The sequence below is a fragment of the Pelobates fuscus genome, chromosome 1 (genome assembly GCF_036172605.1).
Source record: "Pelobates fuscus isolate aPelFus1 chromosome 1, aPelFus1.pri, whole genome shotgun sequence".
Classification (NCBI taxonomy): Eukaryota; Metazoa; Chordata; class Amphibia; order Anura; family Pelobatidae; genus Pelobates; species Pelobates fuscus.
The window spans coordinates 449,734,005-449,756,382 of record NC_086317.1 but is presented as its reverse complement, the minus strand read 5'-3'; the positions used below and the strand labels follow the sequence as shown (position 1 = coordinate 449,756,382).

The window sequence follows — 22,378 nt, the reverse complement described above, 5'->3', positions numbered from 1 at the left end:
GCATTCCAAGAACCCGGAAGTGGATAACGATTATTCGTTTCATAGTTTCAATTGCTCAAGATTTGTTTTAAGCCTATATGTAAGTTATTAAATTTCTTTTTTACTACATTCTGGAAGTGCACTACATTTTTTGTAGATTTCTCTTTCTGAGCTACATATTCCAACCCTATGATGGGAGTGTGAAGATGAGAAAGCACAGTGACCATTGAAGAAAGGATTTAACTTAAGGCTGTTTTCCATCTGAAAATTTGTGAGTGGCCAATTGTAACTAACATAGTGTCACTCACTCTCACACAGTTAAACGCTATGATTTTCCATTTTATCTGTATTTAGCAGATTATCCCCTATTCTATTTGTATATATTTGCTGAAGACAGGAGGAAGTCTTTGGGGACCTATCTGGATACTTCACCTATTACAGGGAAGTTCCGGTTCGTTTTATATCATACACTTTTTTCACTGGGTTTGTGTTCACATATTCTGTTTGTATACCCGGGTTGGACACCCCTGTTTTAGCTCATAGCTGAATCCTCTTGCAAAATCTACTGTTTATCTGCTGCCAAATAGGATGTGACAAAATTACTAAAACTCCCCATAGAGTGTAAAACCGAGTCTTCACACTTCCTGCATGACTGGCCGGCTGGCATAAAGCAAGAGAAGACAGGGGGGCTCAAGTAGCCTTCTGATGTAAGTGCTCCAAACTGTAAAATCGCCCTTTTCTGATTCAGCCAAATTTAATCAGCTGAATTAAGCATATTTGGGTGAAATTCAGCTGTTGTTAAATAGCCAAAATGTGTCAACCAAATGTCTTTCACTGGTCGTTTGGCTGCAATTTAGCAATTTGGGAATACACCCCATAGTTTAAAAGTTTTGTGTATATTTGATTCTAACGAGAAAAATGGAACAATTCAGCCTTTTCTTAGAATTATTAATGCAAACCTGTATTCTGGTCAATCTACATAATCTCATTATTTCATATAACTTCAGGACATTCAATCATCGTGTGGTCTTTTTATAGGATTTAGGATGGAAAGTCATTTTACTTGTACAGAAAGAAATAACTTCTTTCTTTTCACAGTGACTTGCATAAGAACCTCCTCCCTGAAAGAAATAAAATACAATCTCGGGCATTCCAAGCACCATAATAACGTATGCTCCTTGAATAGATAAGCATGTAAGCTCATTGAGCAGGGCCCTCAAGCCCTCTGTGCCTGTGCGTCCATCTGTCTGGTTACAATTAAGTGTCTGTGAGTCCACCCATTGTACAGTGCAACGGAATTTGCTGGCGCTATATAAATAATAAAATAATAATAATTATGTTGCAAAACGGTTCCCTGCCCCCTCCTTCTTGAACACAATCGCTTATAATTGCTGCCATTTACAGAAATTTACTGCAGTTGTAAAACTGCCCCTTCAGTGCCAGACATCAGAAGAATAAGCTATACCTCCCTCCTCTCCCTGTCCATATATATTTGTGCTGCTCCCCTGCTGGGAAGATGCACCCCAATACGGTCCTTCATATCGCATAGACGCTGGCTGTGATCACATGCAGTACCAAAACAGAATCATTTCGCTGTACAGTTATATTTCCAAAACCGGCTCGATTTAACAGAACAAGAGCTGTTAACTGGCTAAACCACATCCTGTTTCAGTACAGCTCTGTGCAAAATTTGGTAACTATACAAATGCAGACACAGGCATCTTTTTGATTATTATTCCATGTTCTAAATATTGGTTTCTGTCTCAGGTCTGAAGTTGTTTTCGTATATATTTTATAGACACATATTTACTATTAAAATATAATAATTTAATTAAGCAATTTGCTATATTACTGACCAGCGAATCATGTGAATATCTGAAATTCATAATATAGCTCCACTGCAATTTTTTATTTTTTTTATTTTTTCTGTGAAGGCATCTTATATTTCTTAATTATATAGCAATATCATGGAGAACTGTTTGACTTTTCTAGGAAATGTGTGGTTTATTTAATAATCAATCCACTATAACTCTTTATGTACCAAAGCTGTAACAACTGTGCAATCTTCATATTACGCAGAAATATGTCCAACCAGGAGGTGAGCGCTATGTTCATAAGGTGGGAATTCAGTTGTCTCTCACCAATAAGTGTTTATTATTTCCAGATCTGTATCAGATGGATATTCTGAGAAATTACCCACTTTCCACCTTGCAAGTTAAAAGGTCACACTTTAGCCAACTGAGAGATGATTTTAATATACTGCAGACTTGATTAATGTATGATTGATTTCACAGCACTTACGTCATGCTGCACAGCGTTTGTAATCTGAACCGTGATGGATTTAATAGAAACAACCATTTTTAGCTCCTTGACTGTTTTTTTATTTAACTGTGCATTAAAAAAATAAAAATAAAATCATATCCCTGCTTTGCTTGATAAAACCCTGTCTGATGTTTTAATATTTGGTTTGGATATTTAGAGGGTTTCTCTAGTTGTAGAGACTCGGAATTACTTAAAGGAACACTATAGTCACCTAAATTACTTTAGCTAAATAAAGCAGTTTTAGTGTATAGATCATTCCCCTGCAATTTCACTGCTCAATTCACTGTCATTTAGGAGTTAAATCACTTTGTTTCTGTTTATGCAGCCCTAGCCACACCTCCCCTGGCTATGATTGACAGAGCCTGCATGAAAAAAAAAAACTGGTTTCACTTTCAAACAGATGTAATTTACCTTAAATAATTGTATCTCAATCTCTAAATTGAACTTTAATCACATACAGGAGGGTCTTGCAGGGTCTAGCAAGCTATTAGCATAGCAGGGGATAAGAAAATCTTAATTAAACAGAACTTGCAATAAAGAAAGCCTAAATAGGGCTCTCTTTACAGGAAGTGTTTATGGAAGGCTGTGCAAGTCACATGCAGGGAGGTGTGACTAGGGTTCATAAACAAAGGGATTTAACTCCTAAATGGCAGAGGATTGAGCAGTGAGGCTGCAGGGGCATGTTCTATACACCAAAACTGCTTCATTAAGCTAAAGTTGTTCAGGTGACTATAGTGTCCCTTTAAAATATTTGTTTCTGGTTATTCAATGATGAATTGTTAGAAATTCAGAGTGACTTCAAAATGAATTTCACGTTTGGCTACAGAAGCCAAATGGTAAAAAATCTCCATCACAGCTATGTTTTCAGTTCAGCTTTTTTGGCATAAAGCTTGGAATTCACTTTCACTCTGAATTCCTGACAATTCCAATGTAAATGAATAAACCTCTGCAAGTTAAAAGGTTTCTGATATTTATTTGTCAAAGAGTATGTAATTAAACTGTTACATGTCTCAAAAATATCTTTACAACCTTGACCTTTTAGCGGGACTACATTTCTGATATTTCCTTGACACTTGTTGGAATATGTAGTCCAAAATAAGCTGCAAGGCCAGAGTTGGACAACCCTGGTATAAAACAACTGTCAATTAATGATACATGATACATATTGCTACATGTTCATAATCTTGTTTTTTTGTGTTGTGATAGTGCCCCTTGGCCTGGCAAAGCAAATGGGAAGGTCCGGAAGATCCCTTGCAGTATTTGAGAGGCTTAGTCACCCGGGCAGTGGCAATTCAGGTAAGAATATTAACCAGTGAGTCTGTATGTATTACGCACATCTCCTGCCATGGCACAATTCATTCATTGTTAGCTCTGATCGCTTGGAATGCCACACTTCTGGAAAGGTTCCATCACTCCCAATTATCTCACTTCATCTGTTCCATCACTTCTTCAACCAATATTTTCATAGATCTGTAACCTTGTGTGAACAAATATGCACATTGCAGACCCACTTTTGACATCTTTTATCCATCTTTTATCATTGATATACGCTGTCTTGATTTCAGTTTCAACCCCATCTGCACTTGATTTATTTGGCAGTAGGTGACAGAGCTGACCAAACTTTGTTCTATTCCATCCAAAGTTCAAGAATCAGCCTATAGAATTCTGTTTGGTTGTGCGATTACACTCTAGCTAAATTTCAAAAATGTTTTCCACAAACTAAAGGCAAATATTCCAATTGCAGCTCAAAGTTCATATTTGCATTAATGGCTTTGTAATTTTTTTCAATGGGTACATGCAGACATGTGGAATGGACCTAACCTATTCCACCACACATATTAACCAGTTTGTAAATATTAAAAGTCCATTTTACAACAAATGGTGATGCACTGACATTCAGAGACAGTACCGACTATGGTTGAGTGGTAGACTGGGACACTGAGACCCAATTGATGGAATCCCTGGTTCCTTATTTACATAATAATGGAGCCTCTTTGGCCTTCAAATGGTTTCCATGAGAAATAGTGTGAGTTTACCACCTTTAGGACTTTAATTACAACCGATACAAAGTCGCTGCCAGCATAGTGTAAATTGTTTTGTGTTACGTGCCTGCTTACCCTTGATTTGTCTTATCATGTCATCTGATCCTACCATTGTTTTATGCTTGTAATCTACAATAAAAATCTTATACAGTGAAAATAATTCTTACTAGCTACATATATGAACAGAATGTATTTGAGACAAAAAAATATATATATTTTTTAATGGTGTTCCTGGCAGAAACACAATAATATCTTCACTCTGTTTTTTTATACTAGTTTTATTTGGTTTTATACAGATAAATATAAGTAAGTGTATCATGAAAGGAGGGGGAAAAAACAAGTAAAGTATGATAAAGTTAAAACCTTTTCTGCTGATTGAGACTGGGATGCCGACAGTTCATCCATATATAAAAAGCGCTTGAAATGTATTTGTGGGTAAAAACCCATGAAACACACAAAGCTCACTCAGTAGAGTGGGTTGCCTGCGTGATGGATAACAGGTTAAAAAGAACTTAACACTCCAAATCGATATAAAATAGCTAGCTGTCAGAGAGCTATAGAAGCAGGCTACAGAAACAAAAGAATAATATGAATGACTTATCAGATTGTGCAGGAACACAAAAATGCACCCAGGATAGCGAGAATCTCACATTTATATTGTTATTGTTTGATAAAATCAGTCACCCCATCCATTCCAGAGTTATGTAGAAACTAGAACATGTATGTGCACTCCAGGAAGATATGCTGGAACAGGTTGGAGACGACAAAGGTTTTTTAAGCTAATCACATCTATTGTCCCTACTCAGGGCTGCCATCAGAAATTTTGGGGCCCCTGACAAAGCACAAGGTCTGGGCCTCCCCCTCTCCCTCCCACCCCCCCCCCCCTCCCTCCCGGGCCCGCCCACGCCCTACCTAGTCCGCTGACAATGATGCGGGACTGAATGTGGTGTGTATAGTGGAAGTGAATTAGAATGTGTGTAATGGATGTAGTGTTTGTGTGCATTAGATAATGTTTGTGCAGTGAATGCAGAGTGTGTTAGTGTAGCGGATGCAGTGTGTATAGTGAACGCAGAGTGTGTTTGAGTAGTGGATGCAGTGTGTGTACAGTGATGTAGTGTGTGTTTGTGTAGTGGATGTAGTGTTTGTATGTACTAGATGAAATGTGTTTAGTGGATTCAGTGTCTGTAGTTGATGTAGTGTGTGTATTAGATGCAGTGTCTGTGTATAGTGAATGCAGAGTGTTTCAATTTGTGGTGGATGTAGTGTGTGTACTGTGAATACAGGATGTTTGTGTAGTGGATGTTGTGTGTACAGTTAATGCAGAGTGTGTGCATAGTTTAGTGAATGCAGAGTGTGTGCATAGTTTAGTGAATGAATGCAGAGTGTGTGTTAGTGTGTAATGAATGCAGAGTGTGTGTTAGTGTGTAATGAATGCAGAGTGTGTGTTAGTGTGTAATGAATGCAGAGTGTGTGTTAGTGTGTAATGAATGCAGAGTGTGTGTTAGTGTGTAGTGAATGCAGAGTTTGTCAGTGTAATGAATGTAGTGTGTGTGTTAATGTGTAGTGAATGCAGAGGGTGTTTTAGTGTGTAGCGGATGCAGAGTGTGTGTTAGTGTAGTGAATGCAGAGAGTGTGTTAGTGTAGTGAATGCAGAGAGTGTTTGGGTAGTGGATGTAGTGTGTGTACAGTGATGTAGTGTGTGTTTGTGTAGTGGATGTAGTGTTTGTATGTACTAGATGAAATGTGTTTAGTGGATGCAGTGTCTGTAGTGGATGAAGTGTGTGTATTAGACACTGTCTGTGTATAGTGAATGCAGAATGTTTCAATTTGTGGTGGATGTAGTGAGTGTAATGTGAATACAGGATGTTTGTGTAGTGGATGCTGTGTGTACAGTTGATGCAGAGTGTATGTTAGTGTAGTGAATGCAGAGTGTGTGTCAGTATAGTGAATCCAGAGTGTGTGCATAGTTTAGTGAATGCAGAGTGCGTGTTAGTGTGTAATAAATGCAGAGTGTGTGTTAGGGTGTAGTGAATGCAGAGTGTCAGTATAATGAATGTAGTGTGTGTGTAAATTTGTAGTGAATGCAGAGTGTGTGTAAATTTGTAGTGAATGCAGAGTGTGTGTTAATGTGTAGTGAATGCAGAGAGTGTGTTAGTGTGTAGCGGATGCAGAGTGTGTGTTAGTGTAGTGAATGCAGAGTGTGTGTCAGTATAGTGGATGCAGTGAGTGTGTTAGTGTGTAGTGTATGCAGAGTGCATGTTGTATTAGTGAATGCAGTGTGTGTATTGTATTAGTGTATGCACTGTGTGTGTTAGTGTATGCAGTGTGTGTTGTATTAGTGTATGCAGTGTGTGTGTTTGTGTATGCGGTGTGTGTTGTGTTAGTGTATGCAGAGTGTGTTGTGTTAGTGTATGCAGTGTGTGTTGTGTTAGTGTATGCAGTGTGTGCCGTGTTAGTCTATGCAGTGTGTGTGTTGTGTCAGTGTATGCAGAGTGTGTGTGTTGTGTCAGTGTATGCAGTGTGTGTGTTGTGTCAGTGTATGCAGAGTGTGTGTGTTGTGTCAGTGTATGCAGTGTGTGTGTTGTGTTAGTGTATGCAGTGTGTGTGTGTTGTGTTAGTGTATGTGGTGTGTGTGTTGTGTCAGTGTATGCAGTGTGTGTGTGTTGTGTTAGTGTATGCAGTGTGTGTGTGTTGTGTTAGTGTATGTAGTGTATGTGTGTTGTCAGTGTATGTAGTATGTGTGTGTTGTGTCAGTGTATGTAGTGTGTGTGTGTGTTGCGTCAGTGTATGTAGTGTGTGTGTGTGTGTGTGTGTTGTGTCGGTGTATGTAGTGTGTGTGTGTGTGTGTTGTGTCAGTGTATGTAGTGTGTGTGTGTGTGTGTTGTGTCAGTGTATGTAGTGTGTGTGTGTGTGTGTTGTGTCAGTGTATGTAGTGTGTGTGTGTGTGTGTGTGTGTTGTGTCAGTGTATGTAGTGTGTGTGTGTGTGTTGTGTCAGTGTATGTAGTGTGTGTGTGTGTGTGTGTTGTGTCAGTGTATGTAGTGTGTGTGTGTGTTGTGTCAGTGTATGTAGTGTGTGTGTGTGTGTGTAAATGTCCAATGAGGAGGGGGAGGGGGGGCATTTTAACATTATTTAAAAAAAAAAAAATTTAATTAAATTGTTTTTCCCCCCTCCCTGCTTACCTGTGTCTAGGGAGGGGGGAGATTCCATCCCCGGTGGTCCGGTGGCATGGTGGGGCCCCCCGGCTTCCCTGTTACCGCAGAGGGGGCCCAGGCAGCACACTGCTTCTCCTCTTCTCTCCTCCAATAACTCTCGCTAGACCCGCGGAGCGTTGCCATGGCAACCGGGTCTCGCGAGCGTTATTAGCAGGGAGGAGAAGAGAAGAGGCTGTGTGCTGCCTGGGCCCCCTCTGCGGTAACAGGGAGTCGGGGGCCCGGGGCTGCACACATAGATAGCGATATTCGCTATCTATGTGTGCAGGGAGGGAAAGTGGGGCCAGAGCAGTCCGGGCCCCCCAGGGCCGCCGGGCCCGTGACAACTGTCACGGTTGTCACCCCCTGATGGCGGCCCTGTCCCTACTGATGCTAAATGTCTGGTACACTGGATCTCTGTTGGATTCCGACATTTTGACAGGTTCGTCTGAAATTAGCACTGCATTCTCCAGTTGGTTAAAATAGTACTCTTTCTAATTTATTCACTAAATACCCAATTATAGTGAACTAAAAAAAAAAACTGGAAAATTTAGGCTAAAATAGCCGAGATGTGACTATGAAGTTGACACATTTTTCTGTATGTGTGTAGAGCGCTCAGGTGCAATGTGTTCAGCTATTTCATTAAATAAGGTATCTGAATGATTAGAGTATTGTAGGCTGCAGCTGTAGTCTGTATAGAAGCCCCGTAGTGCGACTGGATCCCTGCCTCATTCAAAAGCACTGGTAAAGAAATTTGTTTGACCCTATCCTCCCCCTTAAAGGTTTTGACCTAGGTAAAACCCTTGTTTTGTTTGCTATGTGGACAATACATTTGTGCATTTTACGTACTTCTGCTTGCATAACAATTTCTCTTGAAATTTTATGTCAGCTAGTTGTAGAGCCAGAATGCACCTTTATACCTTCAGCAATTTGAATATAGAAATAGGTAAGTGCTAATAGCTTCTGTATGTCCCTCCAGTGAAGGGCTATTTAGGAGAGTAAGAAAAGTTAAAGGGATACTCCAGACTGGAGAATGACACGTTCTTTGTTATGCAATGTATGGAATACATTAAAAAATATATGCTAAAAATAATATATTTGCATATATATATATATATACTGTATATACTCGAGTATAAGCCGAGTTTTTCGGCACATTTTTTGTGCTGAAAAAACCCAACTCGACTTATACTCGAGTCAATGTCTGTATTATGGCAATTTACATTGCCATAATACAGACTGTGGGCTGTGTAGGAGGGGGGGCTGGCAGGGAGCGCTTAACTCTCCTGCAGCTCCTGTCAGCTCCCTTCTCCTCCGCGCCGGTCCGGTCAGCTCCCCTGTCAGCTCCCAGTGTAAGTATCGCGAGAGCCGCGGGGTCATAGCGCGGCCGCGAGACTTACACTGGGACTTGCAGAGGGAGCTGACCGGACCGGCGCGGAGGAGGAGGGAGCTGACAGGAGCTGCAGGAGAGGTAAGCACTTCCTGCCAGCCCCCTCCACTGAACTGCCAATGCCACTGGACCACCAGGGAGTGAGAGCCCCCCTCCCTGCCATGTATCAAGCAGGGCGGGGGGACGAAAAAAAAATATATATAAATAATAATAAAATAATAATTAATAAAATAAATAATAATATAACAAAAAAAATAATTAAAATAATCATTAAAAAATAACAATAATCAAAATGCCCACCCCCCCACCCCCCCACCAAGGCTCTGCAACACATACACAAACACACACTGCATCATACACACTCACACTGCACTCATATACACACACTGCACTCATATACACACACTGCACTCATATACACACACTGCATTCATACACAGACACACTGCATTCATACACACACTGCACTCATATACACACACTGCACTCACATACACACACTGCACTCACACACACACACTGCACTCATACACACACACTGCACTCACACACACACACACTGCACTCATACACACACACTGCACTCATACACACACACTGCACTCATACACACACACTGCACTCATACACACACACTGCACTCATACACACACACTGCACTCATACACACACACTGCACTCATACACACACACTGCACTCATACACACACACTGCATTCACACACACACACTGCACTCACACACATACACACACACTGCACTCATACATACACACACACTGCACTCATACACACACACACTGCACTCATACGCACACACTGTAAATAAATATTCAATTAAAATATTTTTTGGGGGATCTAATTGTATTTAGAAATTTATCAGTAGCTGCTGCATTTCCCACCCTAGTCTTATACTCGAGTCAATAAGTTTTCCCAGTTTTTTGTGGTAAAATTAGGGGCCTCAGCTTATATTCGGGTCGGCTTATACTCGAGTATATAAAGGTAAATTCTCACAAAAACAGGAATTGACTCAGACAGTCATGATGGTTACTTAACCGAAAAGCAGTGTTTGAAGGTACAGCAAAGATATGGGAATTGCAGTTCAAATGTCAGCTTTCTGCTGCAGAAAACATCTGAACTACAATGTCTAGAAAGCTAATTAATGACATAATGTACCGCAGTATTTTTGTAGCAAAAAAGGAAAAGCTGCAGGTTGGTAGAGAAGGGCAGAAAGTGTGACCTGATGCAGCAAAACTAATTAGAAAAGGAAAATAAAGGACAGTAAAAGGACACTATAGGCACAAAAACAGCTTTTGCTTAATTAAGCAGTTTTGGTGTACAGACCATGCCCCTGCAGGTCACTGCTTAAATTATTATTATTATTATTTTTACAGCTGTAGTCAAACTTCCTTCCATGTGTATGGCATAGCCTTTCTAAACACTTCCTGTAAGGGTAGATCTACTGTTTAAACTTCCTTTATTGCATAGACTGTTTAGTTTAGAATGTATGTGAGTGATTAAAGTTAAATTTATAGAGCAGGAGATAAAAACTTCTAAAGCAAGTTAACATCTGATTGAAATTAAAACCATTGTTTTTCATGTTGGCTGTGTCAGTCACAGCCAGGGGGGTTTTGTCAGGGGCTGCATGAATAGAAACAAAAGTGATCTAACTCCTATTTGGCAGAGAATTGAGCAGTGAGACTGTGTCTTATTTGCACATCACTTAAAGTAATTTGTTAAAGGACACTATTGTCAGCAGAACAACTACAGCTTATTGCATTTGTTCTGGGGAGTAGAATCATTCCCTTGAGGCTTTCTAATGTAAATTATGTCTTTTTAGAGAAAATGCAGGGTTTACATTACAGCCTAGTGATAACTCCACCGGTCACTCCTCAGGTGGCTCCTAGAGGTGCTTCCTGGGGCAGTGCTACCTAGTGTGCAACTCTGCCATTCAGTGTATCCACCCTCTGCATGCAGACACTGAACTTTTCCCATAGAGATGCATAGATTCAATTAATCTCTATGAGGAGATGCTGATTGGTCAAGCCTGAATTTGACATGTGCTGGCTCTGCCCCTGATCAGCAAATCCTATAGGGACGTATTGTGTTTGTCTCAGACCACCACTTTTGATGATGTCAGCAGGCAGTTTCACAGGCAGACAGGTGCAGAGCCAGCTGCTGCAGACTTGTATACACGTAAGATTTTACTATATTTAGGGAGTCAAGATGGGGCAAGTAGGGCGAGATGGTGGTTTTAACACTATAGGGGAAGGAATAGGTTTTAACACTATAGGGTTTGTGTACCTGACCCTATAGTGCTAATTTAAGCTTAAGTTGTTTCAATACATATTTTCAGCTCAGCATAACTGACTCTAATGTTATTGTGACCATTGGAGGAGCCTGGTTGCCCGACTGCTGCCTTTAGACTATGGCCCCATGTTGAAACGCTTGATTTTTCCCTGCAAAGACATGAAAGCCAGGTCATTCGGTGCTTGCCCTGTTTGAGCGGTGATTCCCCAGATAGCTATGCCATGGAGCCCATTCGTATAATGAAAGACTTTGGCTCCATGGCAATTGAACTGTATGTGTGTGATCTGAGCGCCATTCAGTAACAATGTGCGCTCAGATCTGAGCTATCTGGGGATATGTTGAATGTGTATGTTGTATGTGATAAATGTAACAGTATGTATTTTATTGTCTTTTGCTGCCATGTGTTCAGTGGAGTTTTGCCTCTGTCCTTCCCAATTATCTCCAGGATAGAAGACTCTGTGGAACTGGTTTTGGGCAGAAAAGCCATGCTTCATTTGGTCACAAAGGACTACGATCTATCTTTTGAACCACTGGATCAATTTGTATGATTTTGATACATATTTGGAGTATGCTGAGGGGAGGATTTTGTGTGGGAGTGTATTGTATGTGTTTATTGGTTGTTTTCCAAAACCCTTTGGGTGTAAGAATGTGTTTATAAGAACAAAAAACCCACAGCTCTGGCTGTTCCTGCTTGACCCTCAAAACTGAGCCTTCTCTCGTTCTTGGTGGGATTTATTGTATGCTGTTCCAGTTTGACTGCTAGGAGTGTAAACCTATTTGTATGTTTTTTTCCTATTCAGCTGCTTACAGCATTCATATGTTTGCGAGCATTCATATGCTTTTCCTGTTTGGTGGATTGGTGTCTACAGTAGCTGTGCCTGTGTCTCTGGAAGGGCAAAATCTACTAAATGGCTGTTTAACCCTTTTATGCCTGGGGGTGCCGTTACAGTTATGTACACTTTGCAGCTAATGTGTAGGTGCCTGGAATGGTCATTCCAGGGGGGTCAGGAAGGAAGGATTATTTAAATGTTAATTAAATAATTAATTAACATTTTTCGTTTCGGAGTATTTTTCAAGTGAGGCATTATTATTTGTCAAGTGACATCTGTTACACACCATATAAGTATATTTCATTGTGTAGTGTGTGTATCATCGTTTTTGGGCAAGACATGCGATTGCACTACTTAGTACAAAAATATTACATAGCTGAAAAGAGAACGAAATAGAGGAATTACCACCTATGAGAATGGGCCCAAAGAAATGGGACCGTCTCGTTGGTGGGAATATTCACCTTGATGGACACTCCAGAAATGTCCTGGGGCTTAACCCCTAAATATAGAAAGAACCAAAGAAATATACAACAAGCTGGAAAGAACCAGACTAGTTGAATACGTTACTGGAAATCATAGTACATATATTATAATAGCTGTACAAACTGAAAAAATAATAGTAGTAACAAATAAAATAGATAGAATCACATCTAATTCAAAGTGCAGTCTTGCCTTAATGGCTCACCTCTGAATATGTCTCTCCAATGGATACCCCTATCCTACTAAATCCAACACAAGCCGCTGTCTGATGACTTTATTAAGTGCTAAATGCAGGGTCAAGACTAGTGGCTTATGGATCTGTTTTGTAGGTCAGACGTCATGCAACTGACGTGGGTATTCAGGATTGGGTCACATTCGGTCCCTAGGAGAATAATCCGAGCTATTGCTGGTTAGCGTATTGAATAACTTGTAAATTCACAGACTAAACCATACTGAGTTCACCCTAACAACTACGTGGGGAACAACATATGAATGATAGCTGGGGTAAGTATCTATCTTAGCCGCTGTGGAAGATTATCAAATACTTCTCAGAGCTAAAGTCAGACAGTTATACCTCTAATGAATAGAGATTACACCCATTTATCAGAATAAAATAGATATGTACTTAGACTGTATAGTATTGTATAACCCCTAACTAGTAAGTGGGGGATAATATATGAATGATATCCATAGTGAGATTTTTTAGCCGCTATAGAGGGCTGCAAAGTACCTCTCAAAATATATACAGCTATATGATTCAAACTCCAAAATATAGAGAATGGAACCGCAAGTCAACCGCTAGTACACATATATATAGAGTTATTCAAATTAGGCATACAAAATGTGACCGTCAGGAGAGAAAGTAGAGGTGAAAAATAAAGATTAGAGTGCCTCTATGTGCAGAACCATACTTAGAATGTTGGTTGCCTGCACATAGTGATAGATTACCTAGTGAGGAAAGCACACAGTGGAGAAAAGATGAGCCCAAAAGAGCCCGACGCGCGTTTCGGTGCTGAGATGCACCTTCGTCAGGGGCTAACTGGAGACTGCGTCTCGGTCTCCTTTTACAAGAATTTTGGTCCCAGTGTCTCTAGTTCTGTCCAATCAGGAGAATGCTGACATGCGCACTACAGATCCCGGCCATCCGGTGATCAATTATGCTAATGGCGGTGTTCATTATGCTAATAGGAGCCGTCTTAACCGGCTCAGTGCTGGAAAGCTTCAAGCAAGTCCTTTTACCTCCGTAAGCTATGGAGGTAAGGTCCGGCTATACCGCCAGGGTGCAGTGTATCGTATGGATACAAAGTGATCACGGCTTCACTTAACCCATTCCGTGCTGGGAAGGGACTGAACAGTTCCTACACATGTCATGGAGCATAACGTTGGTAGTGATAGCCTAGTCCAGGGGTGGACATCGGGCAATAGTGCCCTTTATTTGGCTCGTGTCTACCCTTGTATTGAATATAAAAACCATAGTGTGTGTGGTGGGTACCCAGAGCACGGTTAGTTGGTGATTTAGATGGAGTGGAACATGAATGCTGGGTGTTGGGACAGAAGGTCCATATACTCATAGAGACTTGGTTTAAAGGAGAAAATGAAAAAGGAACAAAAGAAAAAGAATACTAATTCTATATACATATTAACATATTTACAGAGATGTACAGTTTGCATATGATGCTTGATACATTATTGGTAAATAAAGCTTGCTCGAATGTGTATGGCATTTGCCAAATATGTTTTTAAGGGGAATGTACCCCAAATCATAGTGGTTATGGGATGTGGTACAACCTGTAAGTCAGGGAAACATGTTTGGCTATTTAGTGAATATATAAACCGATGATGTTTAGGTGGGTTCATACAAACGAGGTATAGGAGAATCCTTCATTTAGACCAGAAGGGGAAAGGGTTTTTAATGTGAAAATCCAATAGCTCTCTCTTTGGAGTAGTTTGATATCTATATCACCCTTCCTCGGGCCTAATTTAATTTTTTCGATCCCATTAAACCTTATGCCCTGGGCTGTGCCTTCATGTCTCCGTTTGAGATGTCTCGAGATGACCGTGTCTATGTGTCTAGAGGGGTTTACCGAATTTACATGTTCAAGAATTCTTTTCTTGAACGGTCTAAAGGTCTTCCCCACATACAGCTATTATAATATATGTACTATGATTTCCAGTAACGTATTCAACTAGTCTGGTTCTTTCCAGCTTGTTGTATATTTCTTTGATAGCTGAAAAGAGACTTGCGTCCATCAAGTTCAGCCTTTCTCACATATGTTTTTCCTGTTGATCCAAAAGAAGGCAAAAAACCTAGTCTGAAGTTGTAATTGCAATAGATTTCTTAATGTCTTGTGATCCATTGACTCATATCTATGTATACTATTAAGTGAAGCAACAAACAAAAAGCAAAAAAAGAGTTTTCAATTAATGTTCGAAATTGTGTTTTTATTTGCACATCTCCGCCAGTGTATTCATGATGTCTAACGCTCCTATTGGATACATGGTAGCTGGCGAGCTCTTGGTACCATTACATCTCACATTGATATGATCTCTCATACACCTGGGTCAATGAAAACACAATACCTATGGTAATCGTGACCTTTTGAGACCATATCATACAACATTTCTTATTACGAGTTGTAAATAGAATTGGTTTTACCTATTTGTATTCCTGAACCAGGGAAGCAAATCAGCAAGAACATGTTTGTTTCTCTTCTACTGCATTAGATGCAGGCGAATTAAAATTGAGACACTGTCGGTGTAATCTGTATTACAAGCTGATTGTAATGGGAGAATTGTTCCCAATGCCCAAAGCTAATGTTATTCCATTAAAACAAATAAAAGTAAAGAAGGTATCATGGTAGTGTAGTAATTTAATTTTAGTGTTATATGGTAACTGAGAGTCTCTCGAGAAATTCCATAAAATAGAGCATCATATGTTATAATAACTATTGCGAATGAGCAGATAAATAAGACACACAAACCATTTCTGAAGCAGAGCATTAGATCAGTAGCTTACTGTAACTTCTTTTAAAGTCAAACCGCTTCCAGGAAAATACAGAAAGGACACCTTTTCTATAAAGGCAGGAGTCTGTCTAAAGATAGGTTATTCATTATGTATATAATATAGGCATGGAGAATATATTTTTATTTTTTTTATTTTATGTCCTGTGTTTAGTAGTATCAGACTGAGATTCTATTTTACTGTTTATGAAAAGATAATATTTTTTGTAATATGAATAAATACATGCTATAAGCATTAACAGCCATTCTAAAGTGATGTAAAGTGAATCTTCAATTCTTTAAGATTAGGATAATCTTTCTCATTACATTTAGCATTTTTTTTTTAACCGTTTAATCATTTTGGCGATGTTGGAGACAATTTCATTTTTGAATATTCCTTGCTCAGCCCTGCTTTCACCTTTTTTTGTGAATGCTTAAAAATTATATTTTTCCGAGATCACTTTTTTTTTTTTTTTATCAGCTGTCACTTGAGAAGTGTGATCAATTACTGAGGAGAAATAATCGTAGGATCAAGTAAAGAGGGCAGCCCCTTTGCCCACTTTAAAGAAGTCCCTGCTCCTACTTTTTAAAACTTAACAACATAATATGTCAAATGTAGCAAGAAAATCAAGAATATTACTTCTTTAATGTTTGCTTATCTGGTCGATATCCGAAAATAAAATGCCATTGGGAAACTTTCCTAATCTGACAACAGAAAATTGATAGATAGATTGATAGCACCTGTTTTTAAATGCAATATGTATAACATTGTACACAGACTAGTGCGTATGTATACAATTTAGTAAAAAGCTGCAAAGAGAGACCAGACATGAAAGGTGTATTCTGATTGGTTGTTTGGTGCTTGCAGCTAGTCAGCTTTTGGCTTGTATGAAACTCAGAATCCCCAATGTGAAAATCCTCAAATTAGGATAAATTAGGGATTAACCTAGCCTTGGTGAAGGTATAGTCTAAATTTTAATTAAGACAGGTAGCACATATTTGCTTATGCTTCTCTGCTGACTCCTCCCAGCAGCAAACTAGAGGTTAAAATAGAACAAATCAGAAATAAGATTCATCATTAAAACAACCATCAAGCTCCTCCAACATCCTCTTTTTTTTGATGAGGACTAAACAAGTAGTGTATGAGAGAAAACTTCAGGAACCGAAGAGCAGAATAATGTAGAAAGTCTTGCAACAAGTAAGGAAACAACACCATTAACCGCAACTGCATTACAGGAGCAAACAGTCAAAGGGTTAGGAAGGGAGAGAAAATATTCAAAATGTTAAACTTAGCAAGGCTAATACTGTTACTAATGTTAATGCAAGATAGGAGGCTTCATATTTCATTTTTTAACATGGAGAGATCATAGCAAAACAGGAATCTGGGTATGAACAAAAAAGGTGCAAATTGTAGACTCCCGTGACCAATCAGCAGAAGCTAAAAATCTTTCTCTGGATTTGAGAGCTGAAGATGCTGCAACCCCTTGGACTGAATGGGTAAAAAAGGAAAGGTCAACACCTGTCAAGGCAAGGAGTCATCGAATCTAAAGAGGTACAGAGGTAGTGGAAATGGATTTATGAGGCTTGACATAAGAGACCTAGGGGAAGGGTGGAGAGGGTTCACTGTGGATATGTAAGCGTGGACATTCCAAGTGAAACAGTTTTGAAGTCTAAGGAAAGTAGGGATAAAAGATAGTAAAGAGATTTGATTTTGTACATCGATGGATGTTGAAATAAATGCCTTCCACAGAGAAGAAGATAAAATTGACATCAAAGGCATGAGTACTCCAACACAGGTGAAAATATGAGACATAAGAGGAGTGACAAGTTTGCCAAAAGCTGGCACAGAGATTTGAGAAGATAGCCAGAGAAGGACAGGAGAAAATCAGGGAATGGATGAGAGTTGAGAATGGATATCGGATGAGAGTTGAGAATGGATATCAGATGACAGTTGCTAGAGGTCAAGAAAATTCAGGTTTCTCCTTTGAGAGTTGAGGACAGTTAGACTGAGAATGTTGGATGAGGGGGCTCACATGAACATATAAGAGGTGGTGATTAGAGAGAGGAAATGGAGTGTTACAGACATTAGTTACTGTGCATACAACTGGGCACCAGCTACATGTGTTGGATAGTTAGGCCACTGGGATAGCATAGCTGCTAAAGGTCAAGAGAATTCAGATTTCTCCTGAGTTGAGGAAATGTTCGGTGAAGGGGCTTTCAAGAACAAATCATTAGACATGTGATCTGAGAGAGGAAGTGTTACAGAGATTAGAGAATGTACATGCATCTGAAGAAAAGAAAAGATCAAGGGTATTGCCAGCTACATGCATGGGAGAGTTAGCCCACAGCAGTAGTCCAAGGGAGGTAGTATTTAAAAGAGATGTTCATGCTACTGAGGTCAAGGTTGAAGGAATGTTGAAGTCATGCTGGGATAACATGAAAGGCTTAACCGCATAAGAACCTCTGCTGTAAAGTAGAGATCCTCAGATATGGTAAAGAAATGTCTCTAAGGAAACCTTGTGGAAATCATTTGACAGGAATGGCAAAGTGAGGTATTGAGCTAGAGAAGGTTGCTTGCCTGGCAACATGGCTTCTCTGTCAACCAGCCCTGTAGGAAAAATGTGATGAATTGTAGACCTATTTTAAAGAAACTTGATCTTTTTTAAGGGACTTGTAGACTGCCATGGGATGATTACGTTCCTTAATGAACCTGTCATCACAGAGCATGCCCCTTGCATCCATTCCAAGCTTTTTTGAACTCCGGTCAGCCAAATTAGTGTCAATATTGTGCAAGACAGCCTTCTGGCGTTCAGTGGAAATGGCAATGTTTCTGTGCCCATTTCTTTAGAGTGTAAGAATTGAGGGATTTGTAAAGGATTCATTATTGAGTAGATAGATCTGCAAAGGACCTGAGATGTCAGGCAGATTATCCTGCTCAGACTCCAGTCCTAGTCCTTTATGTGGACTTATTTATTATGTGACAAACATAGGAGTGAGTGTGAACTTTGCGTGTACTGTAGACCTCTTTGTTGAGAAGACAACTGAGCCAGAAGCGAATGATGTCTGCAATGTGGCTTGGTAGGGCCCATTCGCAGAGCGAGGGTGCTTGATCTTGGATCGAAAAAGGGTTGCCAAGAAGCTTCAAGGGTTTCTTAAGGAGCATCACTTCCCAATGGAGTTTTTTTCCAGAGTTGTCCAGATCCTTATGAAATTCAAACACAAATCTTGTATGAAACAGGAGGTTGCTGACTCAAGTTTTGGTGGGTGCGGGTTGTTGATGTTGGCGTCGCCTGTATCGTAAGCATCGAATAGGGTTGGAGCATGCGTCTGACGAAAGTGTTGTAACTTCAAATGATCCAACTGTATTGTTTGTGACCAAAGGTCTAGGAGGTTTGCCAGAATTCTTGCCTTTGCTGATGTCAGAAACATCAAAGGGCCCTTGAATGAAGAGGTGCCAGATATTGAAGGTTTAGAGTCGTTAGACTCAGATTCTCTCAGTTTACAAGAGGTCAGAAGGTCTGGAGCCGTAATGGTTACCTGGAGATCGGCCAAGGCCTTACAGTAGTAGTCCACAATAGCAGTAAAAAGCCATTGTTTTAAACCTTCAGGGATAACCCGATCTTCCTCAGCCATAGAGTAAGAACACTGCAGAAGGAAATTAAGGGCCACCCATGACTTATACAGGCTTATAAGTAATCAATAAAATAATAGGCTCCTTAATAATGGGTTATAATAATTGGCTTATTGTGATATTGCAATATCCCACCCATAAACCATAGTGTAGTGGGGCAATACAGAAAAGAAAAATTCATTTGGTGATAGGAGTAAAGCTGAATAATATTGTACACACTGGTATCGTAGTAGGAATAATGGTGCTTTTGAGATTCCAGCTGGAGTCGGGAGTACTGTGGAGATAAGACCTGTATAGTCCATGGAGTCGTGAGACTGGAGTAAATATAAATCAAAAGTAAAGTCTCATGAACCAAAATCACCACCAAGAATTTGTGGAGGTACGCGAGGGCCAAGAAGCTTTATGACAGGCAGATGGAGTAAGCACAAGCAGAGTGAAAAAAAGAGCACCAGGTCCTGACAGAAAAACTTCTTACCAGGAGAAATGAGACGGAGAACCCTACAAAGGAGATACATGTATGACCTGAAGAAAGAGGCGCAACATAGTAGGGGAAGGACAAGGGGGCATATCCCTATAATAGGAAAAGAAAAACATGACTGACAATGGTGAGAAATATGTAGATTCGTAAGGAAAAATGTTTAAAAGGAATGTGGAATTTGAAAGGCCTAAGGCCTTTTAGAAAATGTGGGTGGGGCTTGGTGGTTGTTTTATTGGTGACTCTTTCTGATTGGTTTATTGTTCCTTCTATTTTAGCCTCTTGTTTGCTGATAGGAAACTTATCAGTAAAGAAGGATAAGCAAATTTGAAGCTTCCTCTCTTGTGTTAAAATTAATGGTAGCCTCTATTCTGATTCACAATCTATAAAAAAAAACAAAATAGGCATTCTCAGTGATTTTCATGTATATGTTGAGTTTCTTTAAATGTCCTTTTATGTAAACCAAAGTTAAATTTATGCTTTGTTTTTGTAATACATTAGAAATGTAATATCACAACAGGAATAAAGAAAGAGAAGTTTATTTCCAAGGGAACTGTATAACAATATATCATTTTAGAAAACCACAAGTTAATTTTAATGCTGCACATTGTGGTCCATGGATTATCATTTACATGAAGATGCCTTCACAGAATGTTTGAAAGTGGTGATTAGGCTGCTGAAGGAAGTTAATGATATTCTCATTTCACGTATGACAAGGGTCACTTATTACAAAACTTAAATTGGATAGAGTCATTTTCAACCATGAAATAGATTTCAGACTCTAGAAATCAATCAGTACAATTGGACTAACGCTCCAGAGCGAGACAATTTTGATTCAGTGACATGTGCTAGAGTTGGCCCATAAAAAAAAAAGAATGTGGTCAACTGGGTGCCTTATCATTCCACCTGTTATTTATGTTGTAGTTATAGTAACAAAGGGAATACGATTTCTCTCCTGGGTAGTTTACATCTAACTTTGATTCCTCTGCCAATTTGGCAAATGGCACAGCATGACCTCGAATTAGCTTTGACAGCAAATGGTTAAAATGAAACTGGACAGAAATGTATACCATCCAAATTCATTATATACAGAGGCACAAAATACTGTGTGCCTTAGTTTTCTGCGCTTAAATCGGAGTCTTAAAGTGACTGAAATTATTATAGCATGTCTCGGTTCCTCCAACTTCATCTAAAACTTTGTATTTAGAGAAAAAACAAATGCGGGTAGTAATATAATGTCAACATTTCAAATGTTTAAAGAGAATGATCTCTAGCTACTTAAAAACAACCATTAGGCAGGCTCCAGAGTCAGAATAGGATTGGAGATGCATCTAGTTGTATCTCCTTGCACTGAAGAATGACATAGGTTCATCATGTTTCAATGTTTAACCCTGTATGATAGGAGACTTTCAGCCTACCACAGCTGTCAGTCGCTGGTATAAATTAGTATCACTAAGCAAGTGTGCCCTTTCTGCCTGTACCCTCAATGGTGACCAGGGTGTCAGTGGCCAAAGACCCATCAATCAGTGTTAAATTTCTCAAAAAATGCTTTGCATGTGCAGCAGCAGTAAACTTCAGGAGGGTCTTGATCACCTGGGTTCTCTAGACTACTAGCCAATAAATCAGTATGTTGGATCAAAGATCCTGTCTGTCTTAGGCAAGTTTCAATACCAGTTATTATAGCTTTGCTTTGGGGAGTTACGTTACTAAGCAAAAGCTGCTGAATGCATGAAATATAATGAGATATGAGTAGATTTATACTCTTTCAGATATTTGCTGCGTAACAGGTTTGTGCATTAAAAACTACATTTACCTGTTCTTTAAGTTGGGATTTAGAGAACCATCTTTGTAATAGGGAAATTTGTAGGAAACTAACGGAAAGTTACCAAGAGAACACTTAAAAAAGAAAATAAATACAAATATCTGTGTGTAAAAATAAAAATAAAAAACACAATAACTAGGAAATTCTTATATGGATAGTATGCTTGTAATGTTCTACTTAAGTTCCTAATGAAATTTCCATTTAAAAATGAAATCCAAAACATTTCTGGAATTTCTCATTAGAAAACAAATCCCTTATACCTTGTAAACAGCCCCATAATTTTAAATGAAAATGTATTCTTCACTCTGACATGATGGCAAAACCATTATTATTTCCAAGTATAATTTATGTTTTGGTCCAGATTTGTTAAGCATTCACAAGTAAACGCAAGATGGTCTTAAATCTGCATGCTTTTTATAATTACAAAAATGTTCTTGTAATAGAAATGTCTTTGCTGGAACCATAAACTCATATTTGCTGGATGTTTAGAAAGAAAAAAATGCTTAGTATTTGGTAATAAAACAGAACATTGCTGTCCCAAAGAAAACATTTTATTTGCAAGTGTTTCAAGTCATATGATATGTCCAATGGCATGTTAAAAAGTGACAAATATGTGGCATATTTTTCTAATTACTCAGCTCAATGACATTACATTTTGACGAGATTAAACAAAAATAGAGTATTTGATGTTGTGGTTTGTGTGGCAAGCGTTCTGATTATTCCACATAGTCAGCATGTTATCTATTAGCATTTTATAATAAAGCCTTTTTTTATATTTCTTTTACGTAAAGTAGGAGAAAATGAGAATCTGGCTAATAAAATAATATAATGCAAAAAATATCCTCAAGCTGCAAATAATTTGTTTTTGAGAAGGAAACAATTTGGCATTAAATATACATATTTGCAAT

At 39.1% G+C, this 22,378-nt stretch overlaps 1 protein-coding gene across 1 annotated transcript in view; it reads left to right on the top strand.

Moving 5' to 3' along the window:
• Positions 1–22,378, top strand: part of DYNC2H1 (dynein cytoplasmic 2 heavy chain 1) — a 330,703-nt gene that overhangs the window by 261,311 nt on the left and 47,014 nt on the right. Inside the window, exon 86 of the mRNA XM_063430335.1 lies at positions 3,508–3,597. Within this exon, the coding sequence (XP_063286405.1) occupies positions 3,508–3,597 (90 nt within the window). The remainder of the gene's footprint in view (positions 1–3,507; positions 3,598–22,378) is intronic.